At 41.4% G+C, this 22,185-nt stretch overlaps 1 protein-coding gene across 1 annotated transcript in view; it reads left to right on the top strand.

The window, feature by feature from the left end:
- Positions 1-22,185, top strand: part of ufl1 (UFM1-specific ligase 1) — a 102,478-nt gene that overhangs the window by 45,458 nt on the left and 34,835 nt on the right. The window contains exons 9-12 of the mRNA XM_059981385.1: positions 4,234-4,409; positions 11,751-11,930; positions 15,315-15,438; positions 19,641-19,757. Coding sequence (XP_059837368.1) covers positions 4,234-4,409; positions 11,751-11,930; positions 15,315-15,438; positions 19,641-19,757 — 597 coding nt within the window. The remainder of the gene's footprint in view (positions 1-4,233; positions 4,410-11,750; positions 11,931-15,314; positions 15,439-19,640; positions 19,758-22,185) is intronic.

Genomic DNA, 22,185 nt, shown 5'->3' with positions numbered 1-22,185 from the left:
CAGAGTATAAAGTAAATGGCAGGATACTTGGTAGTGTGGAGGAGCAGAGGGATCTGGGGGTACATGTCCACAGATCCCTAAAAGTTGCCTCACAGGTAGATAGGGTAGTTAAGAAAGCTTATGGGGCGTTAGCTTTCCGGTCGGGATAGAGTTTAAGAGTCGCGATGTAATGATGCAGCTCTATAGAACTCTAGTTAGGTCACACTTGGAGTACTGTGTCCAGTTCTGGTCACCTCAGTATAGGAAGGATGTGGAAGCATTGGAAAGGGTACAGAGAAGATTTATCAGGATGCTGCCTGATTTAGAGAGTATGGATTATGATCAGAGATTAAGGGAGCTAGGGCTTTACTCTTTGGAGAGAAGGAGGATGAGAGGAGACATGATAGAGGTGTACAAGATATTAAGAGGAATAGACAGAGTGGACAGCCAGCGCCTCTTCCCCAGGGCACCACTGCTCAGTACAAGAGGACATGGCTTTAAGGTAAGGGGTGGGAAGTTCAAGGGGGATATTAGAGGAAGGTTTTTCACTCAGAGAGTAGTTGGTGCATGGAATGCACTGCCTGAGTCAGTGGTGGAGGCAGCTACACTAGTGAAGTTTAAGAGACTACTAGACAGGTATATGGAGGAATTTAAGGTAGGGGGTTATATGGGAGGCAGGGTTTGAGGGTCGACACAACATTGTGGGCCGAAGGGCCTGTAATGTGCTGTACTATTCTATGTTCTGTGTTCTATCACTGGTGCTATAAAGTGTTAACGCTAACTACTACACTACTGGATGGTTTTAATCAGGAAGAGAAGGTTTTTATCTTTACCATGGCCCTTCACAGAGTTCTAGTTGAGAATTATCTTGTTCAACTGCCAAATGTTGTGCTAGATATTTTACTTATCAGATAAAGGTTAAATTTCCAGCATTCCAAACAGAAGATATGATATTTAAAATTAATAAAATACTGAGCTGGAAATTGTTACTGGTCTCTATATTTACAAAGAACAGTTTAAAAAATATTGGCATATAGATATTAAATTGAGCAAATAGGCATTAAGAAAGAGGATGTGCTGGAGCTTTTGGAAGGCATTAAGTTGGATAAGTCATCAATACCAGATGAGATATACCCCTGGCTACTGTGGGAGGCAAGAGAGAAAATTGCTGAGCCTCTGGAGATGATCTTTACATCATCAATGGTGACGGGAAAGGTTCCAGAGGATTGGAGATTGTTCTGTTATTTAAGAAAGGCAGCAGAGATAGCCCAGGAAATTATAGACCAGTAAGTCTTACTTCAGTGGTTGTTAAGTTGATGGAGAAGATCCTGAAAGGCAGGATTTATGAACATTTGGAGAAGTATAATATGATTAGGAATAGTCAGCATGGCTTTGTCAAAGGCAGGTCGTGCCTTACAAGCCTGATTGAATTTTCTGAGAATGTGACTAAACACGTTGATGAAGGAAGAGCAGTAGATGTAGTGTGTATGGATTTCAGCAAGACATTTGATAAGGTGCTCCATGCAAGACCTATTGAGAGTGTAAGGGAGCATGGGATCCAAGGGGACCTTGCTTTGTGAATCCAGAATTAGCTAGCCCACAGAAGGCAAAGAATGGTTGTAGATGGGTCATATTCTGCATGGAGGTCGGTGACCAGTGGTGTGCCTCAGGGATCTGTTCTGGGACCCCTTCTCTTCGTGATTTTTACAAATGACCCAGATAAGTGGGGGATGGGTTAGTACATTTGCATATTACACAAAGGTTGAGGGTGTTGTAGATAGTGTGGAGGGCTGTCAGAGGTTACAGCGGGACATTGATAGGATGCAAAACTGGGCTGATAAGTGGCAGATGAAGTTCAGCTCAGATAGGTGTGAGGTGGTTCATTTTGGTAGGTCAAAGTGATGACAGAATATAGTATTAATGGTAAGACTCTTTGCAGTGTGAAGGATCATAGGGATCTTGAGGTCCGAGTCTGTATGACACTAAAAGCAGCTGCTGCGTAGGTTGATGTGTGGTTAAGAAGGCATATCGTATATTGGCCTTCATCAACCATGGGATTGAGTTCGAGCTGAGAGGTATGTTACAGCTATATAGGACCCTGGTCAGACCCCACTTGGAGTACTGTGCTCACTTCTGGTCACCTCACTACAGGAAGGATGTGGAAACTATAGAAAGGATGCAGAGGAGATTTACAAGGATATTGCCTGGATTGGGGAGCATGCCTTATGAGAATAGGTTGAGTGAACTTGGCCTTTTCTCCTTGGAGCGACGGAGGATGAAAGGTGACCTGATAGAGGTGTACAAGATAATAGAACATAGAATAGTACGGCACATTACAGGCCCTTCGGCCCACAATATTGTGCCAACCCTCAAACCCTGCCTCCCATATAACCCACCACGTTAAATTCCTCCATATACCTATCTAGTAGTCTCTTAAACTTCACTAGTGTATCTGCCTCCACCACTGACTCAGGCAGTGCATTCCACGCACCAACCACTCTCTGAGTGAAAAACCTTCCTCTAATATCCCCCTTGAACTTCCCTCCCCTTACCTTAAAGCCATGTCCTATTGTACTGAGCAGTGGTGCCCTGGGGAAGAGGCGCTGGCTGTCCACTCTATCTATTCCTCTTAATATCTTGTACACATCTATCATGTCTCCTCTCATCCTCCTTCTCTCCAAAGAGTAAAGCCCTAGCTCCCTTAATCTCTGATCATAATCCATAATCTTTAAATCAGGCAGCATCCTGGTAAATCTCCTCTGTACCATTTGCAATGTTTCCACATCCTTCTTATAGTGAGGCAACCAGAACTGGACACAGTACTCCAAATGTGGCCTAACTAGAGTTTTATACAGCTGCATCATTACATCACGTCTCTTAAGCTCTATCCCTCGACTTATGAAATCTAACACCCCATAAGCTTTCTTAACTACCCTATCTAACTGTGAGGCAACTTTCAGAGATCTGTGGACATGTACCCCCAGATCCCTCTGCTCCTCCACACTCCCAAGTATCCTGCCATTTACTTTGTACTCTGCCTTGGAGTTTATCCTTCCAAAGTGTACCACCTCACACTTCTCCAGCTTGAACTCCATCTGCCACTTCTCATAATGAGGGACATTAATCGTGAGGATAGACAGAGGCTTTTAGCCAGGGCTGAAATGGCTAGCACGAGAGGGTACAGGTTTAAGTTACTTGGAAGTAGGTACAGTTTTACACAGAGAGTGGTCAGTGCATGGAATGGGCTGCCGTCAATGGTGGTGGAGGCAGATACAATAGGGTCTTTATGTGAGCTGTACTTTTCTATTACAGTCAGCCCTCCTTATCTGCGGATTCAACTAACTGCGGATTGGGAAAACCCAGAAGTTCTCTCTCCAGCACTCGTTGCTTGAGCATATACAGACTATTTTTTCTTGTCATTATTCCTTAAACAATACAGTATAACAACTATTTACATAGCATTTACATTGTATTGGGTATTATAAGTAATCTAGAAATGACTTAAAAGTACAGGCAGTCCCCGGGTTATGAATGAGTTCCATTCCTGAATCCATCTTTAAGTCGGATTTGAAGTCAGAACAGGTACATCCGGTATTATTTAGTGTCAGTTAGTCAAACGTTTTTCTTAGTATGTAGTAAATATTTTACCTTTCTCTGCATATAAAACACTTAAGAAACATACGTATTTCAGTAATTTAACCACTGCGTTGCTTAGTAATAATTGTAGTTTTCATCGGGGCAGTGCCTTTCATATGCTTCATTAAAATTGTTCGGATCGTTGACCGACTGTAGCCTAATGCTTTTCCAATGACCAATGGTGCTTCACCTCTTTCCGATCGCTTTATAACTTCCACCTTATTTTCATTCATGATCGTGATTATTTTCATGAACAGAAACACTGTGTATTCAAAGTCCGCCACCAGGTCCTAATGTCCACCGCACGGAGACATGTTAAATAAAGTCCGGGGTTCTGCTGGGTCCTAAAGATCACCGTACTGATACATGTTAAATAAGGGACTTGAGCATCCGCGAATCTTGGTATCCACAGGGGATCCCAGAACCAATCCCCCGCGGATAAGGAGGGCCGACTGTATTCTAAATGCCTGTAAATTTATGAAAAGGAATCTCAGGGAGGTATATGGTGACGTGTGTACATTGATAATGAATTTACTTTAAACATTATATGAAACAGAGGTTAATTTTGGATGCAACAATGTTCTTTCAAGGAAATTATTTTTGTGTCCACTGTTCTAGAATTCGATACTCTGTCCAGGCTGGGAATTCCAGATCCAGTAAGTTATATAAAGAAGCGATACAAATCAGCATCAATGACCATATTGAAAGCGGTGTGTGTTGACCAGACTATTGTGGACCAGGTAGAGGCTTCAGTAGAGGAGGCTATCCGTTCTGGCACTTGGGTGGATATACAGGTACAGTGTCTGTAACACAGCTTTAAGCATTCTTCTGAATTCGCAATGTGGATAAGGAAATTGAGACTTCAGATACTATCTGAAAACACTTAATTGGGTTAAGGGGAAATATGATGCCTTAGGCAGGAACTTGGGAACACAAATTGGGAGCAGATATTCTCAGAGAAATGCATGGCAAAATTGTGGCAAAAATTCAGGGAACATTTGCATGGCGTTCTCCATAGGTATGTTCCATTGAGGCAGAGAATGGATGGTAGTGTAAAAGAATCATGGTGGACAAAGGATATATAAAACCTAGTTTAGAAGAAAAGAAAAGCTTATGAAACTAGCAAACATGAGGAAATCTGCAGATGCTGGAAAATCAAAAAACACACAAAATGCTGGTGGAACACAGCAGGCCAGGCAGCATTTATAGGGAGGAGCACTGTCAACGTTTCAGGCCAAGACCCTTTGTCAGGGCTAACTGAAAGGAGAGATACTAAGAGATTTGAAAGTAGTGGGGGTATCCCACTCGGGATAGGGTTCCCCTTGTCCTCACCTACCAACCCATCAGCCTCCAGGTCCAATGTATAATTCTCCGTAACTTCCACCACCTCCAACGGGATCCTACTACCAAGCACATCTTTCCCTCTCCCCCGCTTTCCGCAGGGATCACTCCCTTGTCCACTCATCCCCCACCCCCAATCCCTTCCCACCGATCTCCCTCCCGGCACTTATCCTTGTAAGCGGAACAAGTGCTACACCTGCCCTTACACTTCCTCCCTCACCACCATTCAGGGCCCCAGACAGTCCTTCCAGGTGAGGCGACACTTTACCTGTGAGTTGGCTGGTGTGGTATACTGTGTCCGGTGCTCCCGGTGTGGCCTTTATATATTGGTGAGACCCAACGCAGACTGGGAGACCGTTTTGCTAAACACCTACGCTCGGTCCGCCAGAGAAAGCAGGATCTCCCAGTGGCCACACATTTTAATTCCATGTCCCATTCCCATTCTGATATGTCTATCCATGGCTTCCTCTACTGTCAAGATGAATCCACACTTACCGGCTGGGTAGCCTCCAACCTGATGGCGTGAACATTGACTTCTCTAACTTTCGTCAATGCCTCTTCTCCCCTTCTTACCACATCCCTGACATATTTAGTTGTTTGTTTTATTTCTCTCTCTCCCCATCACCCTGCCTGTTCTCCATCTCCCTCTGGTGCTCCCCTCCCCCTTTCTTTCTCCCGAGGCCTCCCGTCCCATGATCCTTTCCCTTCTCCAGCTCTGTATCACTTTCGCCAATCACCTTTCCAGCTCTTAGCTTCATCCCACCCCCTCTGGTCTTCTCCTATCATTTCGCATTCCCCCTCCCCCTGCTACTTTCAAATCTCTTAGTATCTCTCCTTTCAGTTAGTCCTGATGAAGGGTCTCGGCCCGAAACATCGACAGTGTTTCTCCCTATAGATGCTGCCTGGCCTGCTGTGTTCCACCAGCATTTTGTGTGTGTTGTCTTATGAAACTAGATACTGTTGGAGCTCTAGAAAATTACAAGGGTGCCAGGAAGAAGCTCAAGAATGAAATTCGGAGAGCTAGCAGGGGCTATGAGAAGACTTTAGTGAGCAGAATTAAGGAAAATCCCTTTGACATTCTACAAGTATGTGAAGAGCAAGAGGATGAGCTGTGTGAGAATGGGACCAATCAGGAGCGAGAGTGGAAACATTGCATGGAACAAGAGGGGGTAATGGAGGTACGTAATGAATACTTTGCTTCAGTATTCACCAGTAGAAAGGACCTTGACAATTGTAGGGCTGACTGACAGTAAAGAGGATATGCTGGAGCTTTTGAAAGGTATTAAGTTCGATAAATTACTGAGACTGGATGAGATATACCCAAGGCTACTGTCGGAAGTGAGGGAGGAGATTGCTGTGCCTCCGTCGATAATCTTTGCATCATCAATGGGGGCGGGAAGTACCAGAGAATTGGAAGGTTACAAATATTGTTCCCTTCTTCAAGAAAGGAAGTAGAGATAACCCATGAAATCATAGACCAGTGAGTCTTACTTCAGTGGTGAGTAAGCTGTTGGAGAAGGTCTGATTGGGGACAGTCACCATGGCTTTGTCAAGGGCAGGTCGTGCCTTACGAGTGTGATTGAATTCTTTGAGAAGGTAACAAGACACATTGATGAAGGCAGAGCAGTGGATGTACAGTATATGGAGTTCAGTGAGGCATTTGATAAGGTTCCCTGTGCAAAGCTCATTCAGAAAGTAACGAGTCATGTGATCCAAGGAGACCTTGTTTTGTGGATCCAGAATTGGCTTACAGATCCAGAAGGCAAAGGATGGTTGTAGATGGTTCATATTCTGCATGGAAGGTGATGACCAGTGGTGTCCGGCAGGGATCTGTTCTGAGACGCCTCTTTTTTGTGATTTTTCACTTTGTGGCAGTTCAGCATTCAACACCATACACCAACACCTCCAGGCCTGACAAGAAGCTCAGAGACCTCGGCCCTGCCTTGTGCAACTGGATCCTGGAGTTCCTGTTAGATCGCCAACAGGTGACCTTTGACCCTTTACACAGGAGCCCCCCCCCCCCCCCGGGGCTGTGTCCTAAGCCTTCTCCTTTACTGTCTGCATACCCATGCCTGTGTTGCTACCCACAGCTTCAATCTGCTAATTAAATTTGCAGATTGATTGGCCATATCACAAATAATAACAAGGCAGCCTACAGTGAAGAAGTCATCACCCTGACTCAGTGATGTCAAGAAAACAATCTTTCTCAATGTCACAAAATCAAAAGAGCTGTTTGTGAACTACAGGAAGAATGGAGATAGGCTAATCCCTATTGACATCATTGGATCTGGAGTTGAGAGGGTGAACAGCTTCAAGTTCCTCAGCATCCACATCACCGAGGACCTCACTTGGTCTGTAGATACTGTCTGTGCTGTCAAAAAAAGCTCAACAGTGCCTCTTTCATCCCAGACTGTTGAAGAAGTTTGGCATTAGTCCCCAAATCCTAAGATCTTTGTGCAGGGACACAATTGAGAGTATCCCGTCTGGCTGTATCAGTGCCTGGTATGGGAACCGTACTTCCCTCAATCACTGGGCTCTGCAGAGAGTGGTGCGGATAGTTCAGTATGAGCTTCCCACTATTTAGGACAGGTGTGTATAAAGGGTCCAAAGGATCATTGGGGACCGGAGTCACCCCCAACTGCAAGCTGCGACCACCCAGAAAGCGGTACCACAGCATTAAAGTCAGAACCAACAGGCTCTGCGACAGCTTCTTCCACCAGGCCATCAGACTGATTAATTCACGCTGACATAACTGTATTTCTAAGCTGTATTGACTGTTCCGTTGTATATCTTGCTGTGCGTACTATTAATTAAACATCACTATAATTTGCACATTCAGACGGAGATGTAATGTGAAGGGTGAAAGGAATAAAGTCAATTCAATTTTATAAATGGCTTGGATGAGGAAGTAGAAAGGTGGGTTGACACAAAGGTTGGGGTTGTTGTGATAGTCTGGAGGATTGTCAGGCGTTACGGGGGGACATCGATAAGATGCAGAACTGAGCTGAGAAGTGGCAAATGAAGTTCAGCCCAGATAAGTGTGAAGTTGTTCATTTCGGTAAGTCGGGTTTGGAAGACAGATTATAATATTAATGGTAAGACTTGACAGTGTGGATGATCAGCAAGATCTTAGGGTCCATGTCCACAGGACACTCAAAGCTGCTGCACAGGTTGACAGTGTTGTTAAGAAGGCAAACGGTGCATTGGCCTTCATCAACTGTAGGATTACGTTCAAGGGCCATGAGGTAATGTTACAGCTATATAAGACCTTAGCCCCCAATTAGAGTACTGTGTTCAGTTCTAATCACCTCATTACAGGAAGGATGTGGATACTATATAGAGAGTGCAGATTTACAAGGATATTACCTAGATTGAGGAACACGCCTTATAAGAATAGGTTGAGTGAACTTGGCCTTTACTCCTTGGAGTGACAGAGGATGAGAGGTGACCTGATAGAGGTGTATAAGATGATGAGAGGCATTGATAGTGTGGATGGTCAGAGGCTTTTTCCCAGGGCGGAAATGGCTAACGCATTAGTTATAATGTGATTGGAAGTGGGTACAAGGGGGTTTCCAGAGGTAAGTTTGTCACAGAGAGAGTGGTCGGGTGCATGGAATGCACTGCCAGAAAAGGTGGTAGAGGCGGATCCAGTAGGGTCTTTTAAGAAACTCTTGGAGCTTAGAAAGATAGATAGCTATGTGTGTGGACATTCTATGCAGTTTCTAGAGTAGGTTACATTGGCCCACAATGTTTTGCTGACCAAGGGCCTGTGAAGTGCTATAGATTTCTATGTTTGTTTCTAATGTACCGTTCTGGTTGCCTCGTTATAGGAAGGTTATGGAAGCTTCAGAGAGGGTACATAGCAGATTTCCCAGGATCCTGTCTGGATTAGAGAGAGTGTTGGTTTGTTTATTGATTCTATGCTCTAAATAAAATGATCACACAATATCATAGTGTATTAAAACTCAAACTAATCAAAGATGGAGCAAAGAACATTTTATAGCAATTCAAAAATAAATAATCTTTTAAGAATTAATGAGCTTCTTAAATGTGCCTTTTCATAAACACATGTATCTTGAGGAAAACAACACGAGTGAATCTGCAGATGCTAGAAATAAATAAAAACACAAAATGCTGGCAGAACTCAGCAGGCCATATAGCATCTATGGGAGGAGGTAGTGATGTTATCACTATCTCCTCCCATGGATGCTGTCTGGCCTGCTGAGTTCTGCCAGCATTTTGTGTTTTTATCTTGAGGAAAATACCAGTTATGTTATCTGATCAGTCATTTATCAATCGACTGCTCGTAAACTGACACTAACCTAGTGAAGTTGCATTTCATATCCATGTCTTCATCAGTCACCGTCTGGTCCCCACCTCTTGCACAAGATCATATGCCTTTACTTCCTGCTTCTATGTGAAATGACTATTAAAACAACAATTAAGTAAGAATTATAACACCAACAATTTGACATCCGTGAGGACTTTGGTGAGGCAGCATATTGGCACATTTCCATTGACTGGAATTTTTGAACAATTGGGTATTGGATTATCAGAACTTCATTGTATTTATTATTCTTAGATTAAAGTAGAACAGCCATTGCTTGATAAAGCTACCATATGAAACAGTGTAGTTTGTGATTTTTATTTTACAATGAGTTGAAAATTTTCAGGTATCTCAGTTAAAGTTTTCAATTGTGAAACTGATGCCATAAATGAATAGTAGTAATTTGTTCTTACTGACTGATGAGAGTAATTATGATTGTTGTGGAAAAGACATGACTGGAGGCAACATCAAATGTATGACAATTCTGGCAGGGTTTGCAAGACATTACTTCCTGTTGGCATGTGGCCAATTGGTTAAGGCGTTGGTCTAGTGATCTGAAGGTCGCTCGTTTGAGCTTTAGCTGAGGCTGTGTATTGTGTCCTTGAGCAAGGCACTTAACCACACGTTGCTCTGCAACGACACCAGTGCCAAGCTGTATTGGCCCTTGCCCTTCCCCTGGACAACAATGGTGGCATGGAGAGGGGAGATTTGCAGCAACATCTCCCATTCAACCCTGCCCAGGCCTGTGCCTTGGAAACTTTGAGAAGTTGCAGAACCTGGCCCTCTGTACCTCCCTCTGCAATTGGATCCTTGACTTCTAACTGGAAAACCACAATCTGTGTGGATTGGTGATAACATTTCCTCCTTGCTAACAATCAACACTGGTGCACCTCAGGGACGTGTGCTTAGCCCAGTGCTCTACACTCTCTATACCCATGACTGTGTGGTTAGGCAAAGCTCAGATGCCATCTATGAATTTGGTGATGATACAACGGTTGTTGGTAAAATCTCAGATTGTGATGAGAGGGCATACAGGAATGAGATATGCCAACTGGCGGAGTGGTGCCACAGCAACAACCTGGCACTCAGTGTCAGTAAGACGAAAAAGCTGATTGTGGACTTCAAGAAGGGTAGGACGAAGGAACATATACCAATCCTCGTAGAGGGATCAGAAGTGGAGGGGAGTGAGCAGTTCCAAGTTACTGGGTGCCAAGATCTCTGAGGATCTAACCTGGTCTTAACATATTGATGCAGTTATAAAGAAGGCAAGGGAGCAACTATACTTCATTAGGAGTTTAAAGCAATTTAGTATGTCAACAAATGCACTGAAAAACTTCTACAGATGTACCGTTGAGAGCTTTCTGACTGGCTGCATCACTGTCTGGGGGGGTGGGGTAATGCACAGGACCGAAAGGAGCTGCAAAAGGTTGTAAATCTAGTCAAGTTTATCTTCAGTACTAGCCTACAAAGCACCCAGGACATCTTCAAGGAACAGTGCCTCAGAAAGACGGCGTCCATTATTAAGGACCTCCAGGACCCAGGGCGTGCCCTTTTCTCGCTATTACCTTCAGGTGGGAGGTACAGAAGCCTGAAGGTACACACTCAGTGATTCAGGGACAGCTTCTTCCCCTCTGCCATCCGATTCCTACATGAACGTTGAACCCTTGGACACTACCTCACTTTTCTAATATACAATATTTCTGTTTTTGTACAATTTTTAATTTATTCAATATACATATACTATAATTCATTTACTTTTTTTTTGCATTGAACTGCTGCTACTAAGTTAACAAATTTCATGACATTTGCCAGTGATAGTAAACCTGATTTAGATTCTTTCCACTTTCCAAAACAATGCGGTTCTGTGATTGTTCAGGGGACTTAATTCCAAGAAGGAAAAGAGAGATGAGTTCTTACTCAGTACTGAGTGATGATTGGAGTTGGCATTTGTGGTTACAATCAGAGCGGCAGCAACCTTAATGAATGATGGAGCATGTTTGAAGGGTGAATCTCACTATCATTACAGAATGGATGTCTTCGGGATTTCCTTGAACTAAATAAGGCAAAAACAGTTTTATTTGTTAGTGGCAATAATAAAAAGAGTATGAATCTTAGAAATAAACTTGATCATCTGTCCTTGCAGAACTTAGGTGCTAAAATTGACTCGAGTTAAATTTCAAATCACACATTAACCATATTATTAAGACTGCATTGTTTCACTTGAGGAACATTGCAGAAGTTGTTATTTTTATTATTATTCCAAAAAAGCGTGTCCATGAGTTCATCAAAAATGATAGTACATGAAATACTGGTGTAACCATTGTCAGATGACTTGGCAAATGTTTAAAGTTCAAAGTAAATTTGATACCAAAGGGCAAAACTATTAAATTAAATGTTACTTTTTCCTGCAATAAAAATACTACCATGCCGATGAGTGATATTTGACTGTGTACTGTTTTGTGTCCAGCCCCTATTGCCTAGTTTGTTTTCTGTGGAAGATGCCTCCATTTTACTCCAGCAGTTAATGAGGACAGTGAACAAGCATTCTGCTTCCAGGATCTTTGCTGATACCATTGTGGTCAGTGAACAATTTATCAGTAGCTGTGTGGCACTATTTGAGCAGAGGATGCAGCACAAGGCTGAAAAGGTAAAAATCAATTTCAACTTTAGAACCAGTAAAAAGACCTTTTTTATGCAGTGGACCAATACCATTAAGCAAAGAGGTCAATGGATCCCAGATTGGGAACCCCTGACCTAAGTAGTTGGAGTTAGTTGCATTGCATACTATTTAAAGTTGTTGTTCTTTACTGTTTTTCCATTATTGAATCTGGGTATCTATGTCCTTGATTTTGAGAGGAATCTTTACAAAATTAAGTTTATTGTCATTCACCCATACACTTAGTGGCCACTTTGATACACAGGCTCATTAATCAGTTATCTAGTCAGCCAATGCATGTAAGTCAAGAGGTTCATTTGTTATTCAGACAAATCATCAGAATGGGGAAGAAATGGGATCTAATTGATTTTGACTGTGGAATAGTTGTTGGTGCCAGACGGGTGCTTTGAGTATCACACTGCTGATCTGCTGAGAGTTTATATACAGCAGTCCCCTGAGTTTACAGCGAATGGTGCAAAAAGTAAAGAAAATATTCAGTGAGCGGCAGTTCTATGGGCAAGAAGGCCTTGTGAATGAGAGAGGTCAGACTGGTTCAAGCTGACAAAGTGACAGTAATTAAAATTGATGAAACAAGTTGGTCAAGATTATGTCTTGACAGTATGACAAATACAATAAATGTTCGACTAAGATTAGTACAATATAACTTTTTACATCAAATATACATTACACCACAAAAAAAATAGATTGATCAGGTAAATTTGAGTTTAATGTTTTCGATGTAATCAAGAAATTGGTACTTTTTTACACTCTACTTGGTCTTGTTCTAAAATTCAACCTTTTTGGACAAATTTAAGAGTTACATTGGAACAAATTATTGGAATACAACTTCCACGCAATCCAATATTATTTTTACTAGGCAATATTGAAGGGATAAAATCAAAATCCAAATTGAATAAATATCAGAAAGAATTCATAAAAATTGCATTGGCAGTAGCCAAAAAGGCTATTGCAGTTACTTGGAAATCGGATTCATACTTAAGTATAGATCGTTGGAAGAATGAAATTTTTAGCTGCATTCCACTTGAAAAAATTACTTATAATTTAAGAGATAAATATGAAATATTTCTGAAAATTTGGCGCCCTTATTTACAAAAAGTAGGATTAAATATATAGGTGCTCTGAAGATAAAATTATTGGTTATCTGGGGAAAGAAATAAATATACATATTAAAGCTATTATGAACTCCATGGAGCATGTGGGGATCTTCTGAAATCCAGGCATTCTTTCTTTCTTTCTTTTTTCTTTCTTACTTTATTTTTTCTTCTTTTTTTTCTATAGGGATATGTTAGGGGGGAGGGGTTGGGGGGGGAAGGATCAATAATTTTCTTTGTTCTTTCTGTATGTAACCTGTTTGAAAATTCAATTTAAAAATTTTTAAAAAAGGAAGTTACAGTAGCTCGAATAACCACATATTAGAAGAGTGGTAGAAGAGCACCCCTGAATGCATAATGTGTCAAACCTTGAAGTGGATGGGCTACAGCAGCAGAAGACCACCAACATAGACTCAATGACCACTTTATTAAGTATAGGAGATACCTGAAAAAGTGACCACTGATCACACATATATACAGCTAACTGAAACATTGCTCCTATGGGGTCACAGTACATACAGAGTCATAGAGAGGTACAGCACAGAAACAGGCCCTTTGGCCCATCTAGTCCATGCCAAAAACCGTTTAAGCTGCCTTGTCCCAGTGATCTGCACTGTAACCTTAGCCCTCCATATCCTGCTATCCATGTACCAATCCAAACTTTTAAACGTTGAAATCAAACTCACATGCACCACTTGTGCTGGCAGCTCATTTCACACTCTCATGACCCACCGAGTGAAGAAGTTTCCCTTCATGTTCCCCTGAAACTTCTCACTTTTCATCCTTAAGCCAAGACCTCTGGTTGTTGTCCCACCCAACCTCAGTGGAAAAAACCTGCTAGTATTTACCTTATCTGTACCTTTCATAATCTTGTATACCTCTATCAAATCTGCTCACAATCTTCTACATTCTAAAGAAAACAGACCAAACCATTCAAACTTTCTTTATAACTCAGGTCCTCCAGATCTGGCAACATCCTTGTAAACTCTCTGCACTCTTTGAACTTTGTTTACATCTTTCCTACAGGTAGGTCACCAGAACTGTAAACAAAACTCCATATTAGGCCTCACCAATGTATTATACAACCTCAACATAGTATCTTCTGTACTCAGTACAGTGATTTATGAAGGCCAATGTGCCAAAAGATTTCTTTACAACCTTACCTACCTGTGACACTACTTTCACCAAATTAAGTTTGCTTTGGACATTACTTCACTTTTTTAATATACATTATTTCTGTTTTTTGCATTTTTTTTAATCTGTTCAATATACATGTACTGTAATTGATTTACTTGTTTATTATTTTTTTCTCTGCTAGATTATGTATTGCATTGAATTGCTGCAACTAACTTAACAAATTTCATGTCACGTGCCGGTGATAATAAACCTAATTCTGATTCAATGAGATCCCCAAGCATTCTTTTAAATTCCAGTGAGTCCAAACCCGAAGCTGCCAAATGCTCCTCATGTGTTAACCCCTTCATTCCCAGAATCATCCTTGGACGCTCCTCTGGACTCTCTCTAATGACAACACATCTTTTTTGAGAAATGGGGCCCAAAACTGTAGACAATACTTTAAGTGCAGCCTGACTAGTGTCTTATAAAGGCTCAGCATTATTACCTTGCTTTTATATTCTATTCCTCTTGAAATAATGTCAACCTTGCATTTACTTCCTTTACTACAGACTCGAGCTGTAAATTAACCTTCTGGGAGTCTTGCGCGAGGACGCCTAAGTCACTCTGCACCCCTGATGTTTGAACCTTCTCCCCTTTTAGATAATAGTCCACATTATGGCTCCTTTTACCAGAATGCATTATCATACATTTCCCAACAGTGGATTCTGTCTGCCGCTTTTGCCCATTCTTCCAATTTGTCTCAGTCCTGCTGCAATCCCATTCTTTCATTGGCAATACCTACCCCTCCACCTATCCTCGTATCATTTTTGTATCCAAATCATTGACAAACAATGTGAAAAATTGCGATCCCATGCTGACTGTTATTGATCTCTATCCAAATGTTTACATATTCAGTACCTTAGAATACCTTCCAATAGCTTCCCCACAATTGATGTCAGAATCAGCAGCCTATAATTTCCTGGTTTCTGCTTACAGCATAAACACAGCACATGTAGTTATATAGTCACAAAACAGTATTAGCACAAGCCCTGAAGATTAACAAGTTAACATAAAATGTATTTGCTTTTCCAACTATCCTGTTTTTTTTGTAGTACATTTATCCATTGCCTATTGCTCACCCTCTCAGGAGTTGCAGAACAATCATGCACATGTGTTAACAGAGGAGGACCTGAAGCAAGCTGCCATTATTGCAGAAAGTATGATCTCAGTTAAAAAGGACAAGCGAGAGGACAGGAAGAAGAAAGCATTAGGTTGGTTTATGTATCATGAAGTTCATGAATTTATTTTTGTGTATTTACTGTTACTGACTTTCCTTGAAGGCTTTGAAAACTTGAATGAAATCACAATATTTAAAACAACAGAATTAAAATTATAATACCATTTGCCATTCAGCCCACTGAGTCTACTCCACCATTCTATAGTGGCTGACATCCCTCTCATCCCTCACTCTCCTGCTTTCTCCCTGTATTTTTGACACCCTGACTAATCAAGAACCCATCAGTCTCTGCTTTAAATATGCCCAGTGATTTGGTCTTCACAGCCATCAGTAGCAATGGTTTCCACAGATTCACAACCCTCTAGCTAGACAAAATCTTCTTCACCTCTTTTCAAAAGGTATGTCCTTCTGTTCTGAGGCTGGTCTCTCTGTGGTCCTAGACTTCCCCCTCTATAGGAATTATCTCATTGTTTTCATTAAAGACTGCAATGTAGTATTTCTTGCAAATATTAAAGGAAGTCACAATCTTGTTCAAAGTCAAAGTAAATTTTATTCTCAAAGCACTTGGGTGCCACGGTAGCATTGCCATTAGCATTACACTATTACAACTCTGGACATTCTAGAGTTTGGAGTTCAAATTCAATGTCCTTTTTAAGGAGTCTGTACATCCTCCCTGCGGTATTCATGGGTTTTCCCCGAGTACAATCCAAAGATGTTCCAGATAGGTTGATTGGCTATTGTAAATTGTCCCATGGTTGCCGGGGCAATGGAGCTTGCGGGGTTGCTGAGACGATGCAACTTGAAGGGCCAGAAGGACCTATTTTACTCAGTATTGTTAAATACAATGTACTACTCTGATGGGTGGCAGAGTGGAATTGCATCTCTACCAATAGAGCTGCAGGGTGATCCTTCCCTCCACTAGCCTGCAAGTCACCATTGGGCAGGATGTAGAAACCTGCTTAGCCCTCGCCCCCGGTCAGGGTCATGTGAACCCGTGGAAGAAGGTGGTAGATGGTTGTATAAGCAACTGGTACGTATCACAAGTGCTGGTCATTTGACCACTGATGCCAGGCAATCTGAAGAGTATTGATAATTCTAGGGTCACCTGTCGTGTAAAGGCTCTGCCCAGAAAGACCATGATCGCCCACATCATATGGAGATAATTAGGCACATGATGATGATACTACCCTGACATTCATTTTCTTGCAGGCATTCAATAGGTAACCAATTTACCCTTGGTTTGCAATATTGCAGTGATGGAATCCCTAGAGCACCAAGAATGGGGTTGGCTATAATGCAAAACTTCTCACCAGCTACCAAACTGGCAGAGGTTTGCTGGTCAAGATAATTGAAGTGAAAGGGATTTGTGTGTATGTATGTGTAAGTGATGGAGCAACTTTGAGTAGAGGTCAGCATAGTGAAAGGAGATGACTCTAAAGCTGCTGCTCGAGTTTAGGTCCATTGCAATTAACTTCATACAAGAAGTATTACAATGTTGACGTCGGGTTCTTGGATTAATGGAGGTTAGAAGGGATGTCTGATGAGCTACACAAGGTCATCAATTGTGTAGGTGTAGGTGTTTGCATGATGCTGTTACAGTTAGTGAAGGTGACGGGAAATATGGAGAAAAGATCTATTTATGCAGAGAGATTTATAATATGCGAATTAAACTGATATAGAAGTTCTAGAAGCTAGCATAGAATTAATGCATTTATAATATTCATTATAAATATTCTATGCAACACTTAAAATATGTAATTTATTTAATTAAATATTAAATGATTAACTATTAATATGTTATAAATCATGTATTTAAATATTATATTCTTTATAATTTAAATACTGTGTATATAATATTAAAGAATTTATAATGGGGGAATGGAACTAGAAGTACGAGAAGCTGGCATTGATTCAATGGATCTTTTCTGTGCTATTAAAATTGGAAGCACTAATTGCTTCCAACAGCTAAATGGCACTGACACAACTTTCAGGCTTTTCTATTAGAGTATATGGCTTCAGATTGTCTTTTTAGTTCAGGGTGTAGTTAATCCTGGTTTTCCCTGCCTTCTTTCCATGTACAGTGGCAGGCAAAAGTTTGGGCACCCTGCATAGTCAGTACTTAGTAACATCCTCTTTGGCCAGTTTCACAGCTTGTAAGCACTTTCTGCAGCCAGCTAAGAGTCTTTTAATTCTTGTTTTGGGGATTTTCGCCCATTCTTCCTTGCAAAAGGCTTCTAGTTCTGTGAGATTCTTCGGCGGTCTTGCATGCACTGCTCATTTAAGGTCTATCCACAGATTTTCAATGATTTTAAGTCGGGGGACTGTGTGGACCATAGCAAAACCTTCGGTTTGTGCCTCAAGCACCATTGTGGATTTTGAGATGTGTTTTTTTACAGATGGTGTGATGTTTGCTTCCAGAATTTGCTGGTACTTAATTGAATTCATTCTTCCCTCGACCAGTGAAATGTTCCCCATGCCACAGACTGCAACACAAGCCCAAATCATGATTGATCCACCCCTGTGCTTAACAGTTGGAGAGGTGTTCTTTTCATGAAATTCTGTACCCTTTTTTTCTCCAAACATACCTTTGCTTATTGCAGCCAAAAAGTTTTATTTTAACTTCATCAGTCCACAGGACTTGTTTCCAAAATGCATCAGGCTTGTTTAGATGTTCCTTTGCAAACTAATGATTCTGAATTTAGTGGTGAGGACACAGGAAAGGTTTTCTTCTGATGACTCTTCCATGAAGGTCATATTTGTGCAGGTGTCGCTGCACAGTAGAACAGTGCACCACCACTCCAGAGTCTGCTAAGTCTTCCTGAAGGTCTTTTGCAATCAAACGGGGGTTTTGATTTGCCTTTCTAGCAATCCTACAAGCATTCTCTTGGAAAGTTTTCTTGGTCTTCCAGACCTCAACTTGACCTCCACCATTCCTGTTAACTGCCATTTCTTAATTACAAACTGAGGAAACCACTGCTTTGCTATCTTCTTATAGCCTTCTCCTGCTTTGTGGGCATAATTTATTTTAATTTTCAGTGTGGTAGGCAGCTGCTTAGAGGAACCCATGGCTGCTGATTGTTGGGACAAAATTTGAGACGTCAGGGTATTTATAAAGCTTTGAAATTTGCATCGCCTGGCCTTTCCTAATGATGACTGTGAACAAGCCATAGCCCTAGCAAGCTAATTAAGGTCTAACATCTCTTGGGGTGCCCAAACTTTTGCACGGTGCTCCTTTCCTTTTTTTCACTTTAAAATTGTACAGAACAAAAATAATACACTAATCTTGCTTAAAATGTTGAAAGGAATGTTCCATCTTTAAATTTATGACTTTTGGAGATCAGTTAATCTTATACTCACTTAACTATTCACAGTAACAGAAATTTTGAACAGGGGTTCCCAAACTTTTGCATGCCACTGTATTTGATTTGACATCCTTTCTAGATTACATTTCCGAATCAATAGAAGATGGCTTTAGTTTGTTAGATGTGCTGCATCATTAGCAGTCATTGTTTTCAGCAAACCACACCATCTATCTCATTATGATCTTGCACTTTTCAGTAGCTCTTGCGCTATTCTGCATTGTTATTGTTTTACCTTATTCTAGCTCAATGAACTGTGTAATAATTGGGTGGCGGGGTGGAGATAGGTCTCCACCAAAGGAAGTGTAAGGCATTCCTTCTCTGCTAGCCTTGGGCAAGGTGTAGCACCTGCTTAGCACCCAATCAGGACCACATGAACCCATGGGAGCAGCTGGTGCACATCACAAGTCCTGGTTATGTGACCACTGATGCCAGGCAGACAATCTTTGAAAGAGTATTGATAATGGCTGCGGTCACCCATCTTGTAGCAGAAGAAGGCAATGGCAGACCACTTATGTGGAAAAATTTGTCAAAAACAATTATGTTCACCATGATCGCCCACATCATACGACACAGCATATAATGATCATGATGATGATGAATCAGTATGTAAGACATGGTAAGACATGTAAGATGTATCTTGGTACGTGTGACAATAATAAACCGATTGCGGAAAGAGAACTTATTTGCAATTGACCCAGTGTAATCAGCCTGCAGATTTCCAGTTTGAATCAACATGAGGATGCTGTTGTAATATGGAACATTACCTAGGAGGAGTAGTTTAAGCCTACTTGAATTCAAATTATCCCTAAAATGGAGAAGAAAATCCCACTTTGAGAGCTGATCTGATATTTGCATTTCACGTGTCCTCCACTAGATGGCAGTGGAAGTACCCGAGCAGGAGGCGGTGGCAACGCAAGAGAAATCAGGACCAGAAAGAGCAAGAAGAGAGGAAAGAAAGATGAAGATAGCGATGAAGAGACCCAAAGCACAGGTATGTGTGAGGACTAATTACTGGTAATTCTTTTCTGACTATTAGTGAATTAGAACCTGTAAATTTGTTGCATTTGTACAAGACATTAGTGAGGCTAAATCCTATCCACAGGAACAATATCAATAAAGGTAAAGTGAATGAGGACGTTGCCAGGACTTGAGGACTTGGGTCATACGGAAAGGTTGAGTAGGTTAGGACTTGATTGCATGGAGCGTAGGAGAATGAGGGTGAATTGATAGAGGTATACAGAATTACAGATAGGGTAAAATGCAAGCAAGCTTTTCCCTCTGAGGGACAAGAACCAGAGGTCAAAGGTGAAAGGCAAAATATTTAAAGGGAACATTTTCACTCAGAGGGTGGTGAGAGTGTGGCAGTCACATTCACTTGGAGGGTGCCAGAGGAAGTGGGGATGTGGGGTCACATTCAACATTAAGGGAAATTTGGCAAGGTACGTGAATAGTAGGCAGAATAACAGGTTGGCATGGACTAGATGGGCTGAAGGGTCTGTTTCTGTACTGTAATCCTCTGAGTAAATGCAGTACTCAAAGTGTTATATCTCAATGCATGGAGTTTAAGAAATACGGTGGATGATCTTGTTGCACTATTACAGATTGTCAGGTATGATGTTGTGGCCATCACTGAATCTTGGCTGAAGGATGGTGGTAGATGGGAGCTGAATGTCCAAGGTTACAGGTTGTATCAGAGGGATAGGAAGGTCGGCAGATGGGGCGGCGTGGCTCTACTAGTAAAGAATGGCATCAAATCAGTAGAAATAAGTGACATAGATGTTGAATCTTCGTGGGTTGAGTTAAGAAACTGCAAGGCTAATAGGACCCTAATGGCAGTTATAAACAGACCTCCCAACACTATCTGTGGATGTGGACCACAGATTACTACAGGAAACAGAAAAAGGAAATGTTAATATAGTTATGGGAGATTTCCACATGCAGGTCAATTGGGAAAATCAGGTTAGTAATGGATGTCAAGAGAGTGAGTTTGTAGAATGCATACGATTTTTAGAGTAGTTTGTCATGTAGCTTACTAGGGGATCAGCTACAAAGGAGAGAAAATCTGCAGATGCTGAAAATTCAGTTAACACACAGAATGCTGGAGGAACTGAGCAGACCAGGCAGTACCTATGGAAAAGAGTACAGTCAATGTTTCAGGCTGAAACCCTTCAGCAGTCCTGCCAAATGTTCTTGGCCCGAAATATCAATGCTACACTTTTCCTTTAGGGAATCAGCTGTACTGAATTGGGTGTTATGTAATGAGCTTGAGGTGAATAGGGAGTTTAAGGTGAAAGAACCCTTAGGAGACAGTGATCACGATATGATTGAATTCAACTTGAAATTTAATAGGGAGGAAGTAAAGTCTGATATAGCAGTATTACAGTGGAATGAAGGAAATTATAGTGATATGAGTGAGGAATCAGCTAAAGTAAATTGGAAGGAGATGCTGGCAGGGATGACAGCAGAGCAGCAATGGTGTGAGTTTCTGGGAAAAATGAGGAAAGTGCGAGATAGATGTATGCCAAAAACAAACAAATACTCGTATGGCAAAATATTACAACCATGGCTCACAAGGGAAATCAAAATTAATGTATAGGCAAAAGAGAGGGCATACAACAAAACAAATTAGTGGGAAGGTTTTAAAACCCTATAGAGAGCAACTAAAAGAATCATTAGAAGAGAGAAGATGAAATATGAAAGCAAGTTAGCAAACAATATCAAAGTGGATGGTAAAAGCTTGTTCAAGTGTGTAAAAGAGAGATGAGAGTGGATATAGGAACACTAAAAAATGAGGCTGGAGAAATAATAACAGGGGCCAAGGAGATGGCAGATGAACTAAATGAGTAATTTACATCAGTCTTCTCTGTGCAAGAAGCTAGCAGTGTGCCAGATGTTGAAGGCTGTGAGGGAAGAGAAGTGAGTGCAGTTACTATTACAAGGGGAAGGTGCTCAAAAAGCTGAAAGACCTAAGGATACATAAGTCACCCGGACCAGAACTGTACCCTAGGATTCTGAAAGAAGTAGTGGTAGAGATTATGGAGATAATAATCCTTCATGGTGCCAGAAGACTGGAAAGTTGCAAATGTCACTCCACTCTTTCAGAAAGGAAATTATAGACCAGTTAGCCAGACCTCAGTGGTTGGGAAGATATTAGTGTCAATTGTCAAGGATGAGGTTATGGTGCACTTGGTGACACTGGACAAGATAGGTCAAAGTCAGCATGGTTTCTTTCAGGGAAAGTTGACAAATCTGTTGGAATTCTTTGGGAGATTACACATAGGATAGATAAAGAGGATGCAGCAGATGTATATTTAGATTTTCAGAAAGCATTTGACTAGGTGCCACACATAAGGCTGCTTACCAAGTTAAGAGGCCATGGCATTAGGATAGTTGCTGCCATGGTTGGAGCTTTGGGTAGT

The sequence above is a fragment of the Hypanus sabinus genome, chromosome 10, assembly GCF_030144855.1.
Source record: "Hypanus sabinus isolate sHypSab1 chromosome 10, sHypSab1.hap1, whole genome shotgun sequence".
Lineage (NCBI taxonomy): Eukaryota > Metazoa > Chordata > Chondrichthyes > Myliobatiformes > Dasyatidae > Hypanus > Hypanus sabinus.
This window is presented reverse-complemented; position numbering and strand designations above follow the sequence as displayed.